The sequence below is a fragment of the Marmota flaviventris genome, chromosome 17, assembly GCF_047511675.1.
Source record: "Marmota flaviventris isolate mMarFla1 chromosome 17, mMarFla1.hap1, whole genome shotgun sequence".
Lineage (NCBI taxonomy): Eukaryota > Metazoa > Chordata > Mammalia > Rodentia > Sciuridae > Marmota > Marmota flaviventris.
In genome coordinates, this window is record NC_092514.1 from 12,341,905 (window position 1) to 12,354,981 (window position 13,077).

A 13,077-nucleotide genomic window follows, 5' to 3' on the forward strand; every position below is an offset into this window, starting at 1 on the left:
TCTGAGAGTCTGCCCCATGCAGCTCTTGACTGCTAGCCTCTGCCTTCCTCCCTGTAGAACCTGGTCTCTGCCTAGTACAAGGATCTTCCCCTGGAGGTGGGAGGTGGCAGTCATCTCCAGGGACCAGTCACTGGGTGACACCTATGTCTTTTGTATAGACAAAGGAGGGCGAGTTCACACTGTCTGCCATGACTTCTGGAATCCGGAGGAACTGGATACAGACCATCATGAAGCACGTTCACCCAACCACTGCCCCAGATGTGACCAGGTGAGATAGTCGGGGATGCCTGAGGGAGCCCCTCATGCATCTTACGGGGACCCTCTGGCTCCTGGTAAGGGAGCTACAGTTTTGAATCTGTCATTCCCCTGGACCTGAGCCTGGCTACATCCCAGCACAGCTTCCTTCCCTCCCTCTTCTGTCCCACAGTTGGCTGGCCCTGCTTGGTCTCCTTGTGGCTCTCTGGTTTTTCTGTCCCAGGCTGGCTTATCCTCTTTTACTGGCCAGGTCAGCCATGCAGGTCACCTTTGTGCCCATTGGTACAACTGTGCTTGACAGAGAGTCTTCTTAGTCTCTCTCTCAGCCCAGGCCTGGGCTGAGGCTGTGCCGTGGGCCCTGTCTAACTACTGTCCTCTGGCTGGCGAGGGCAGTCCCAACGCTGCAAGGCACAGGCCACCTAGCTTTGCTCTTCCTTGGTTTCTTTTCGCCTCACTCCTACATCTGTTTGATTTCTGTGCAACCAGGAAAAGCTTCTCTCTGAGACTCTCACTGCTGAAGCCCAAGCTGGAAAAGTGTGTTCTCTCCTGTGTTAGCATTCTGTGGTTCGTATCCCTTGGGACCCACTGCATGCCTTCCTCCTCCTGCCCTGGAAGTTGGAAACCTGCCACCAGTTTGCATTTTCAGAGAAAGTGGAAACAGCTCCACTGTGCAGGGTCTGGCTCTGTGTTGGCCAAACACTGCTGTGCCCACCTGAGGCCACAGAGCCACCATGTGTTCTGAGCATCTCCTGTGCCTTCCTGTGCTGGGGAGGCTCAGGGTGTTTCTGGCTCCAGAGGTCAAGCTGTGGCAGGCAGCACAGTGACGGCAGTGGCTGTTGTGGTCTGCAGCAGCCTCTCCCACATCTGTGCTTGGTCAGAACCTTCACCTCCCTCCAGAGGCTGACTCCATCCCCTCTGAACAAGAAGGAAACTTGACCACCCCTTTACTTCAGGCCCCTTTTCTGTCATACATTCATTCCTTCATTCATTTGCCAGCAGTATCTAGTTGTTCCTATATCGTAAGGTCAGGAGGTTGTGGCCAAGCTCAGCAGCCCTCCTGCTGTCTCTTGGGAGCTTGGCAGAGGGCTGCTGCTTGCTGGTTTTCATCAAAGAGCCCTCCAAGTCAGGAGCAGAGCCCACAGTGCAAGGTGCCCGGCGCTCTTCCCAGCTCCCATAAAAGGCCTCACAACAGAACGAGAAAGGCACCTGTGTTGCCTGCCCAGGCTGCGCAACAGATGGTGCGGCTGTGTGCTCAGGCGGGCAGTGGATGCGAGAGGGCAGGCGGCCTGCTGTCCTCTTCTGCCAGGCCTGGGCTGCATGCTCAGGTTGAGGGTCCTGGCTAGAAAAAGTCAGTGTTGGGATATTTGGGGGCAGGTGCCAAGAGGACACTTGTGCACACCATGTGCTTGCATGCGGCCTGAAAGGGGTGGTCTCCTACATGGACGTTCCTATTCCCCTCCATGCAGTGACTATGGCCTCTGGGGAACAAGATGGAGGCCAGTGTTGTGCTTTCATACCAAAGTGGGCCTGACTTTGTCTTCCTGACTAGAGTGGACCTCACAGTCTAGTGTATCTTAAAGTTGGTAGAGCGCCCCCCCTCCCGTTTGTTTTTGCTTGTGTTCTTCTATGTCAGCTCTCATGAGCTGAGGAAAACTTGAATTGTTTTACCACTACAAGGCCAAACTCCAAGAAGGTATTAGATGCAAAGGTGACAGTGTCAGAGCTGCTGGCCTCATTCTGTTTCTTACTGCTGTCTTGCAGTCTGTGGTGGGTAAGTCACAGGGCACTGGCCTTGGAGCTGGAGAAGCCTTGAGGAGAGGCAGCTTCTGGAAGCATGTCTGTCACACCCACCTGCACTCACATGTCATCTCCCCCCAGTGTTGAGCCTAAGCCAGCTCGCTCTCGACTCCATGATGCGAAAGACCCGCTCTGGGTCATTTTTCTTTGCATGTGTGTGTGGTCTTAGGTTGGACCCTTGCCAAGTCATGCTGCTCTGAAGCACTTTGATCCTTACTGTTTGTCAGGACAGGTGGTCCCAGGGTCATGGGAAGTGCTTCCTTTTCCCTGGGGTCCCTTTCACATCCTCCTTTCTGTTTGGTTTTAGTATAAACACGGGTGCTCCTGGGTGCTCCCCCTGGGCCTTCCCTGTCCCCAGGTTTCTTCCAGTTCTTTTCTGAGGCTTGGACAGGACCAGGGAGCGCTCTGCTCAGCCTCAGTTTGGCTGGCAGTCTCTGGGACTCTTTCCTTGTAGCCCAGAAGCTTCTGCCCTTGGAGATGTCCCCAGCCTTCCCCTGCTCAAGTAGAGGCCTCCCCAGAAATCTTCCCTTTAGAGCAAATCCGGTAAAGGCAAGAGTTCTTCAGGCCAACCAGCTTCATCCCAGCCTCTGCTGGGCAGGCCAAGGTGCCAGGGAGCATGACCTGTGCAGCCTACAACCCTGGTCACCTCTCCTTGTGTTACCTTTCCCTGCTCCCCACTCCCCACCCAGCCCTTGGGTCGCTGTGTGGTGTGAGCTTGTTACGGCCTGGGCTACCTGTTCGCTTGCCCCACAGGTAGTCTTGGTCTTTGACACACTTGTCATGCCAGTGGCAGAGTAGGCTTTTAAAACAGAGCTGATCATGTCACCTGCTTTTTGAAACCTCTGAACCCTTCTTGGGAAGTGGTTGGTTCTTGTATATTCCATCACCAGAACACGGTTGCCCCAGAGTCAGCGTCACTGTTTGGTCAGTGGCTGGGCTCCTCTTACCGCTGTGGCTCACTGGAGTTCCCTGGGCTACTCTTGTTCATCGTTTTGGTAATGGAGGCACCATGACACTCGTCTCATAGCATCTTCTCAGTTAAGGGGTGCATGCTGGAAACCTTGGAAACATCTGAGGCTCTTTCTCTTACTCCCCATCAGAACCAGGTTTAGGTTCTCCAAGGGAGGGAAGCTGAGTACAGGTGGGTCATTCCTTTCTGCTGTACTTAGGAAGTTGCACTTGGGATAGAAGACAGATGTGAAGCAGGTGTGGGCTGGGCCATAGCTCACCTTTGCCAGCTCTGTAGTGGGGCTGGGGTGTCTCAGGCCCCCCTGACAGATGCTGTTACCCCCTTGCCCCATAGCTCATTGCCTGAGGAGAAGAACAAGAGCAGCACATCTTTTGAGACCTGCTCAAGGCCAAGTGAGAAGCTTGAGACGGAACCAGGGGAGCCAGATCCTGAGCAGAAGAGGAGCCGTGCACGTGAACGAAGGCGGGAGGGCCGCTCCAAGACCTTTGACTGGGCTGAGTTCCGCCCCATCCAGCAGGCCCTGGCTCAGGAAAGGGCCAGCACTGTGGGGCCTGCTGATGCCCATGAACCGGGGCACCTTGAGGTCGAGCCAGGGGAGCTGGAGCGGGAACGTGCACGGCGGCGGGAAGAACGCCGCAAGCGATTTGGGATGCTGGACACTGCAGATGGACCAGGTGCTGAGGACATGACCCTGCGAATGGAGGTTGACAGGAGCCCAGGGTTGCCAGTGGCCACTGACCTCAAGACACAGAATGTCCATGTGGAGATTGAGCAGCGGTGGCATCAGGTGGAGACCACTCCTCTCCGGGAGGAAAAGCAGGTGCCCATTGCCCCCCTGCACCTGTCCTCCGAGGATGGAAGTGACCGACTCTCCACTCATGAGCTGACATCCCTGCTGGAGAAGGAGGTAATGGTGGGCCAGCTCCCCCAGTGCAGCAGCCTGTCCTGAGCAGTCTGTGCCCAGCTGTGGCCTGTGGGTTCAGCCATGTAGTCTCCCCCTCAGGATCCACAGACCCCTAGAGGACATGGGTGCATAGACAGGTCTTTAGAGTGGAGGTGGGGGGCTGAGCACAGCAGGTTGCCTGTTTGGGATGGGGAAGGTGTGGCAGGCCTTTCCTGAAAGATGGAAGAATTCATGGTGCGTGTGGACCTAAGTAGCCAGATGCAAGGCTGATTGACTTGCAGGGTCCAACTGGTGGTCCTATTTTCCCCATTATAGGGCATAAGCTGGAGGTTTTAAGTGGCAGGGCATGTGATTTCGACCTGCCCAGGCATTGTTAAGAGGTGTGGGTTGAAGCTGGAAGTAGAGACGGCCTGGGTGCTTTGTCAGTGACCTGAAGGGCTAGCGAGCAGACCCCAGGAGATATAAGTTAGGACCAGATACTTAGGATGTAGAGGTGGGGTGTGGTGAGGTAAAGCTGGGCAGGCAGATCTAGGACCCCAGCATAGAGCTGCATGAGCCAACTCTGTATTCCCATCATCTGATGCTCTCTCAGAAATGTATATCAGGATAAATCTGCAAAACCTCTCTCCACAAGGGATTTATATGCCTTGCTAGCAAGTTCCTTGGCCAAGGAAATGGCAGGGTAAGCATCCCTAATCCAAAAATCCAAAAAACTTAAAAGTCCATAACTTTTTAAGGTCCAACATGTCACCACAAGCAGAAAATTCTATACGATGAAGCTTTGTTTCATGCACAAAATAATTAAAAATACCGTATAGGGAGTTGGGTATGTCACTCATTGGTAGAACACTTGCCTGTCATCTTTGAAGCTCTGGGTGCAGTTTGCAGCACTGCCGACACACACACACACACACACACACACACACACACACACACAGAGACACACAAATGCAGTATAAAATTACCTTCAGGCTGCATATACTAAGGTGTAGATGAAACCTAAGTGGATTTTGTGTTTAGACTGAGCTCATTATGTATAAGCAAATATTCCAAAATCATGAAAACCTGAAATCTAAAACACTTGTAATCTGAAGCATTTTGGATAAAGGAAGTCTTTGTTCTACCTGCCCCTTAGGGATGCCCTTCAACAGCAGGCTTCTCCTACCATCCACCGCTTCAGCGTGCCTCACAGGTCTCTTCTGGTTTTGTGTTTTATTTATGAGTTAATAGTTATCACTAACATCAACACGTTGACTTTTCCATTTTCTACACTGGCTAATAAAATAATACAGACAAGATGAGATAAAATAATTCAAACTCACATGACTCTAAGCTACCAAAAAAAACCTGCTAGCCTTTAGGCCACACACTGAATCACCTGTCTATGGCTTCACGATCTGGGGTGGGTCTTTAATGCTTCACAACTGAGAATTTCCTGCTTCTTGCAGCCCAGCCAGGCAGCACACTGACTCCCTGCTGCTCAGTTGGCTCCTGACCACCGACCCCAGGAGGGCAGAGCACACATAGGAGCTAGAAGGTTTGGGGGGAAATGGGAGATGGATACATGAGTGAACTACAGCTTTTCAAAGTGAGAAGAGTATAAAATAGCTTATAGGTTTCCACATCTTGGTCAGATTTGGGGGGATGAGGGGGTACTGGGGATTGAACTCAGGGGCACTCAACTACTAAGCCACATCCCCAGCCCTACAGTTTCCACATCTTGTTTGAGGAAACTACAGGAACCTTTTTGCAAACAGAACTTCATGTGACATACATCATGTACAGCTGATCAAACAGCCATTTCAAGTTGGAGCCACTCAGGCCTATGGTTGCCCCTGTGGAGGACAACATGACCATTCCAAGGACCCCCAAAGACCCTGTTGGATGGTCTCTTTCTAGTGAAGATGGAAAGCCCTTAGTTCTCAGTGGGGCACACAGCCTGCTTCTCAGAAAGGAATTTCCTGCATAGGCCTTGGGACCTGTGGAAGGGCTGACATGGTGAAACCATTAGTGCATGTGGAGGTTTTGTGGGTACCAGGGTTACCTAGGGTAGGAAGGACAAGCCTGTCCCTTGGCCCTCAGAGGGTAGTGGCTGCCAGTGTCATTTGTGGCCTGGAGCTGGAAGCTTCAATTCTGGTACTGCAGGTATAGGCCAGATACGCACATCCCTTGGGAAAAGGAGACCCCAGAATCCTGAACAAATGAAGGAGGCACCTGTAGCAGGCCTGCTGCCTTCAGGAGGCCTCTGGGGGCCTGTGCTGTGTGGCTGCTTTTGTTTATTATTGTCACATTGCTTAAGAAAATATCTTTATGCCAACAGCTGGAGCAGAGCCAGAAGGAGGCCTCGGACCTTCTGGAGCAGAACCGGCTCCTACAGGATCAGCTGAGAGTGGCCCTAGGCCGTGAGCAGAGCGCCCGGGAGGGCTATGTGCTCCAGGTAGGGGGGCAGAGCAGTTGCTGAGGCCCACAGTACAAACAGGGGCTTCAATGTGAAGGGCAGATGCTGGGGCCGGGCAGGCTAGGAATGTGCAAACCCCAGGGGAGCTCACACTTCAGCTTTTCTACCAGAAAGACCAGGACTCTGAAAATGCAGGGGGCTCTGGTTTGTTTTTCCCTCCTACTGTGACATTTTGAGAAATGGGCCTGAAACCTCTACATTGAAATGTTTTATTATAATGAAATCATTTTGGTGATCTCTCCTTTTGGCTCTCAAAGTAGCCAGTGTTTCTTATGAATACCATACATCTGCATGCCATTACCCATTGTTCTCACAAAAGTAAGATCAAGCCCATTTTACAGATTGGAGAAATTGAGTCACTCGGCAAGTTGGTGCCTGCTTATGACCATTAGCGAGTTAGTCGCAGATCTAGAACTGGACCCCATCCCTGCCCATGTCACTGGGAACGTGCAGACCTGGGCTATCAGTACTGGCCTAGTGGCTGTGCTTCTTACTTTCTGCCTAGGCTGAAATTTCAGGAGTCCATGACCCCAGCCCACAGCCAAGGGCGAAAATCAGAAGGGTGGCAGCCTGGGTCCTAAGCTGACAACCCACACCTGGTATCCTTTCACCAGAGGTGTGTGCCACAGAGTCCCAACCCACGACCAGACCCACAGTGTGGCCACCCTGATGGGCATGTAAGGCGGGAGGTGGCAGGTGTGAGGGCAAACAGTCTGAGGCACAAAAAAGACATGCCCCTGCCTCCACGGTACTGTTGATGAATTAGTTCTGGAAGGGAGTGGGGTGGGGTGACAGAACCAGGATTGAAGCTCTCAGTGAAAGCTGAGAGTGTGGCATTAGAGTCAGGATCCTGAGTTCAAGAACTGACCCAAGAAGCAAGTGTTCCTCCCCCCTGTATCATCAGCTCCCTGCTGGTGTAGACCTAGTGATCCCAAGGGCCATTTGACTCTGTTGCCCAGAGTCTCTGGTGAGTCTGTCATCAGCATTTCTAGATCGTCATGCACTAACCTCCGTGTGAGGTGTCCCAGGTCTGCCTTCCTGCCTTTCCTCCCGCCTCTGCTCCTGCTCGTGCCTTTGGCCTTCTTTCTCCCCCACATGCCTGCACCTTCCTCCCCTGCCCCTTTTAGTACATTCAGTGCCGTGCCCAGTTCAGACTCTAAACCCATGGCAGCTGTCCTCCTCCTACATGTCCCACTCTGAGAACCTTGAGGTCATTTGTGCAGGCCCTCCCTGTTGGAGAGTATCTTTCTAAGCCTTGGTCGGGCCCCATCCTCCAAGAACCAACTTCGGTCAAGTGGTAAATGCACTACAGTGGGCTTTGCACATTGCTAACCTGGGAACGTTGCTGTGTGTCTGATGTGGACCATCACATCAGCCTTGTTAGCCACGGGTGGGCTGCTCTTCCTAACTTCCTGCTGCATCTAACAATGGGGGACTCTGCACCACCCTGAGCTTTGGAAAGGCAGGAGCCTTGGGCCTGAGCATCAAGAGGTGTGATGCTGGGAGGGTGCTGCACTAACTGGTGGGAGGAGCTTGCATGGTATGACGTTGAGTGTGAGTTTAACTGGAACTTAACATAACTGAGTGTCACATCTGTGGCTTCCCCACCAGTAGACCAGGAGGGAACCTGAGCAGGCCAGATTCTAGGCGGGACTCTCCTCACTCTTTTTCATGTTTTTTTTCTCTTGCATTATATTAGTTCTGTCCATTCTGCATGCCTTTCACCTGGGGGAGTTTTCTTTCTTTTGTGGTTTTTTTTTTTTTTTTTTTGCATGTTTCACTCTCTTATTTTGAACTCCACAAAGGTTTGTTTTTGTTGATTATACATTTTACTCCATGGTTTGCGTTCCCCCTCGTTTTGTCTTCTTACAGGTAGAGATTAGTTCTTCCTGTTACTGTGGAGGCCTGGCTACGCTTTCCAAAGGACAGTGTTCCAGATGTCACCTCACTGACATCTCCCGAGTGGTTACCTTCCTTCCTTCTCTCCCTGTCTTGGAAGGAAGTGACATCACTTACCTGCACCTTGCGTCCTGCGCTTGTTTAGGATTTGTGGTCTAGAACTGTGTATCTTTTGTTTTGCAAAACAGATGCAGGCGCTGTGCTCCCCTGTCCCGCTTCCCGCCGTCCTCTCGTCCTTCAGTCTGTTTTGCTTCTCAGTGTGTTCCATTACTCAGTTTTGTTTGGTTTATTTCTCCTAGAAGCTGTTTGGTTAGAGCTGTATTTTGATGTTATTGTCCATGTTTTCTGTTACCTGGAAACAACTTAGCAAAAAATAATCATAATAATTAAGATAATTCGTTGGAGTTTTTTAAATGGGAAAAAAAAAAAAAAAAGTTGTACAAAGGATAAAAGGCAAACCCACCAAGGAACTTTTCTGTGGTTGATCTTGGCCAGAGGTGTGACACTCAGAACGGGGAGGCCCGAGTGTTACTAACCAGTATTTAATCGATTTTTTTAAGACTGAAGTGGCCACCTCCCCATCGGGTGCCTGGCAGAGGCTCCATAGAGTCAACCAAGACCTCCAAAGTGAGCTGGAAGCCCAGTGCCAGCGGCAGGAGCTGATCACGCAGCAGATACAGACCCTGAAACGTAGCTATGGGGAGGCCAAGGATGCGATCCGGCACCACGAGGCCGAGATCAGGAGCCTGCAGGCGAGGCTCAGCAACGCCGCCGCCGAGCTGGCCATCAAAGAGCAGGCACTGGCCAAGCTCAAAGGCGAGCTGAAGCTGGAGCAGGGCAGGGTCCGTGAGCAGCTGGAGGAGCGGCAGCACAGTGAGGCCGCGCTGAGCGGCCAGCTGAGGGCCAGCGAGCAAAAGCTCAAGAGCGCAGAGGCCCTGCTGCTAGAGAAGACTCAGGAGCTGCGGGACCTGGAGATGCAGCAGGCCCTACAGCGGGACCGGCAGAAGGAGGTACAGAGGCTACAGGAGCGCATTGCTGACCTCAGCCAGCAACTGGGTGCCAGCGAGCAGGCCCAGCGGCTGATGGAGGAGAAGCTGCAGAGGAACTACGCGCTGCTGCTGGAGAGCTGCGAGGAGGAGAAGCAGGCACTGCTGCAGAACCTGAAGGAGGTGGAGGACAAGGCCAGCGCCTATGAGGACCAGCTGCAGGACCATGCGCAGCAGGTGGAGGCCCTCCAGAAAGAGAAACTTAGTGCCAAGTGTGAGGGCAGTGAGCAAGTGCACCAGCTGGAAGAGCAGCTGGAGGCCCGGGAGGCCAGCATCCGCCAGCTTGCTGAGCATGTGCAGAGCCTCCGTGATGAGCGGGACCTCATCAGGCAGCGGTTCCAAGAGCTGATGGAGCGTGTGGCCACATCCGATGGGGATGTGGCTGAGCTTCGGGAGAAACTGAGAGGAAGAGAAGCTGACTACCAAAACCTGGAGCACTCACACCGTAGGGTCTCTGGCCAGCTGCAGAGCATGCGCACTCTGCTGAGAGAGAAGGAGGAGGAACTGAAGCACATCAAGGAAGCACATGAGAGAGTTCTGGAAAAGAAAGAGCAGGATCTCAATGAGGCTTTGGTTAAAATGGTGGCCTTGGGGAGCAGTTTAGAGGAAACAGAAATTAAGCTGCAGGCAAAAGAAGAGATTTTAAGGAAATTTGCAGATGAGCCTCCAAAGGAATTGGAAGAGCCACAGAGCACCCCAGAAGAAACAGAGGACCGGGGTTTACTCTCGGGCCAACAGCTCCCAACTGCTGGGGCACCTCCAGGCTTACCCCACATGCGGTTGGAAGATGAAGACTCAGGAGCAGGGCTGGGGGAAGAATGTGGGGATGGCAACCCCAGCAGGGAAGAGAGTGCAATGCCCCTGAAGTCCTTGGACGCTCCTGACAGGGAGGGGCATCCACAGAGCACAGCCAAACCCGACCAGGGAGCACCTGGTGTTAAAAGGCAAAGAATTCGGTTCTCCACAATCCAGTGCCAAAGATACATCCACCCCGAGGGGTCTGAGAAGACCTGGACCAGCAGCACGTCATCAGACACCAGCCAGGACCGGTCACCCTCAGAGGAGAGCATGTCCTCGGAGGTCACCCCTAACACGCTGCCTGTGGCCGGAGACTCCGAGACATACCTCTCCATAATCCACTCCCTGGAGACCAAGCTGTACGTCACAGAGGAGAAGCTTAAGGAAGTGACCGTGAGGCTAGAAAGCCAGCAGGGCCAGAGCCAGGAGGCGCTCCTCGCACTGCACCACCAGTGGGCCGGCACCGAGGCACAGCTCCGCGAGCAGCTTCGCACCAGCCTGCTGCAGGTCGGCGCCCTGGCCTCCCAGCTGGAGCAGGAGAGACAAGAGAGGGCCATGAGTATTGAGAGCCATGTTGGGGAGCTAGGGGACTTCCAGGCAAAAAATAGTCAGGCCCTGACATGCTTGGAAAACTGCCGCCAACAACTAAGGTCCCTGCCCCACGCTGGCCAGGAGGATGAGCGGGAGGCACATGCAGCCTCCCTGGCCAGTGTGGAGAGCACACTTATGAGTGCCATCCAGGCCCTGCAGTCCTGGCCAGCCCCCACAGGTGGTGGGGCCCAGGCTGGGCAGGAGGAGGGGTGCTCCGTGGAGAGCGGGGTGGCAGCGCCTCTGCGCCAGCACGTGCTGAGTGAGCAGGAGCAGGCAAAGCTGCTTTCTGACCAGATGGCCCTGGAGGCAGCCCTGATCAGCCAAATAGCAGACTCACTGAAGAGCACGACCTCAGACGTGTCTCGCCTTCTCCATGAGGTTGCGTGGTCAGAAGAGCGCTTGCTGGAGGGAGAAAGTTGTGCCATCTCTGCTGAGGCCCCAGCAGAGGCCTGGGCCAGGAAGGTGCTGGTGGATGGCGAGTTCTGGAGCCAGGTCGAGTCCCTGAGTAAACGCCTTGGGACACTGGGAGGAGAGGCAACCAGCTCATCAGGAGATGGGCAGCAGCATGTCCCCCAAAGCCTGGCCGATGCCACATGGGTCCGGGCAGAGCTCAGCTTTGCCACACAATTGGTGAGGGAGTCATTCCACCGTAGGCTGCAGAGTGTCCAAGAGACCCTGCGGGGGACGCAGACTGCCCTGCAGCAGCACAAATGTGTGTTGGGGGAAATTCTGGGAGCTTATGGAACCCCAGATTTTGAGAGAGTGATGCAGCAGGTTTCAGAAGCCCTCGGGCGTCCAGAGGGCAGTGTGGACAGTGTGCAGACATCCTGGGACCTGAGACTGTTAGGAGAAGTTCTGAGTCCAGACACAGACAGCTCCCAGGAACCCTTGCATGTGTCCCATCAGAGCCCTGGGGCCCTTGTTGCTATTCAGGAAGAGCTTGCCCAGCAGCTGAGAGAGAAAGCCAGCATCCTAAAGGAGATCGCTGCTGCTTTGCCAGCCCTACCCCCTGCTGAGTCATTAAGGGGTTGTCGGAAACTTCTGCAGACATCTCAGACTCTCTCCTACAGTGCTTGTTTGGGAGGCCTTGGTCAGTATTCATCCTTACTGGTTCAGGATGCAATCATTCAGGCTCAGGTGTGCTATGCGGCCTGCAAACTCCGGTTAGAGTATGAAAAGGAACTTCGATTTTACAAGGAGTCCTGGCGAACCAGGGAGACCTCCTGCCAGGAACAGGCACAAGTGGTTGGGGCCCTGCGGGAGGAGTACGAGGAGCTCCTCCGCAAGCAAAAAAGCGAGTATCTGGAGGTGATTGCTCTCATAGAAAGGGAAAATGCCGAGCTCAAGGCCAAGGTGAGCCAGCTGGACCATCAGCAGAGGTGTTTGGAAGAAGCAGAGAGCAAGCACAGTGAGAGCATGTTTGCCCTGCAGGGCAGATATGAGGAGGAGATCAGGTGTGTGGTAGAGCAGCTGAACCGCACTGAGAACACACTGCAGGCCGAGCGCAGCCGGGTCCTAAGCCAGCTGGACGCCTCCGTCAGAGACAAACAGGACATGGAGCGGCAGCATGTGCAGCAGATGCAGACACTGGAGGACAGATTCCAGCTGAAGATCAAGGAGCTGCAGGCCATCCACGAGGAAGAGCTAAGGGCCTTGCAGGAGCATTACTCACGGAGCCTGCTGCGCCTGCAGGAGACCCTCAGCCTCTGCCAGCAACAGCGCCCTGAAGCCCTGCCAGCCCCCTCTCCCCGATGGCGGCCAGAGTCTGGGGCTGCCCCACAGGCAGCCCAAGGAGAAGCTGACTCCATGACAGGGCTGCGGGAGCGCATCCAGGAACTGGAGGCCCAGATGGATGTAATGCGCGAAGAGCTGGGCCACAAGGAGCTGGAGGGCGATGCAGCCACACTGCGGGAGAAATACCAGCGGGACTTTGAGAATCTCAAGGTCTTCAGCACTTAATTTGCTAAATTGATTCTACTTGCAGATGCAGGGAGGGGGGCTTCAGGGGCTGCCGGGGCTCTCAGAGCTGGGTGATATTTCTCCATTCTTGGCTGCCGTATGGCCAGAATCAGATGCTGTTCTGCTATCCCTCTATTCATTGGTCATGGTAGGGTCTGAGCATCACCCACCCAGAAGGAGGACTAGTGGAAAGAAGGCAGGGTCCCTGTGGAGAAGAGAGTGCAGTCCATGCTCCCAGGGCAGCCCCACCACCTCATTCCACCCTCACAGAATCCAAGGCTGAGGCATCTGCCCGAGGACTGCCTTATACTCTTCAAGTGCAGTCACGTTTTTCCTGACTGTCCTAGGAGTTGGATTTTCCCATATAGGACTATTTTCAAGTGTCAAGGGTCTCTTTTCT

At 53.8% G+C, this 13,077-nt stretch overlaps 1 protein-coding gene across 3 annotated transcripts in view; it reads left to right on the top strand.

Annotated features, from left to right (window-relative positions):
• Positions 1-13,077, top strand: part of Mprip (myosin phosphatase Rho interacting protein) — a 135,481-nt gene that overhangs the window by 106,581 nt on the left and 15,823 nt on the right. For 2 of the 3 annotated variants that reach the window (XM_071603161.1, XM_071603160.1), the window contains exons 13-15: positions 159-268; positions 3,356-3,929; positions 6,247-6,363. In XM_071603161.1, the coding sequence (XP_071459262.1) occupies positions 159-268; positions 3,356-3,929; positions 6,247-6,363 (801 nt within the window). Of the gene's footprint in view, positions 1-158; positions 269-3,355; positions 3,930-6,246; positions 6,364-8,843; positions 12,663-13,077 lie in introns of all 3 variants that reach the window. The other variant, XM_071603162.1, reaches the window with a different exon arrangement.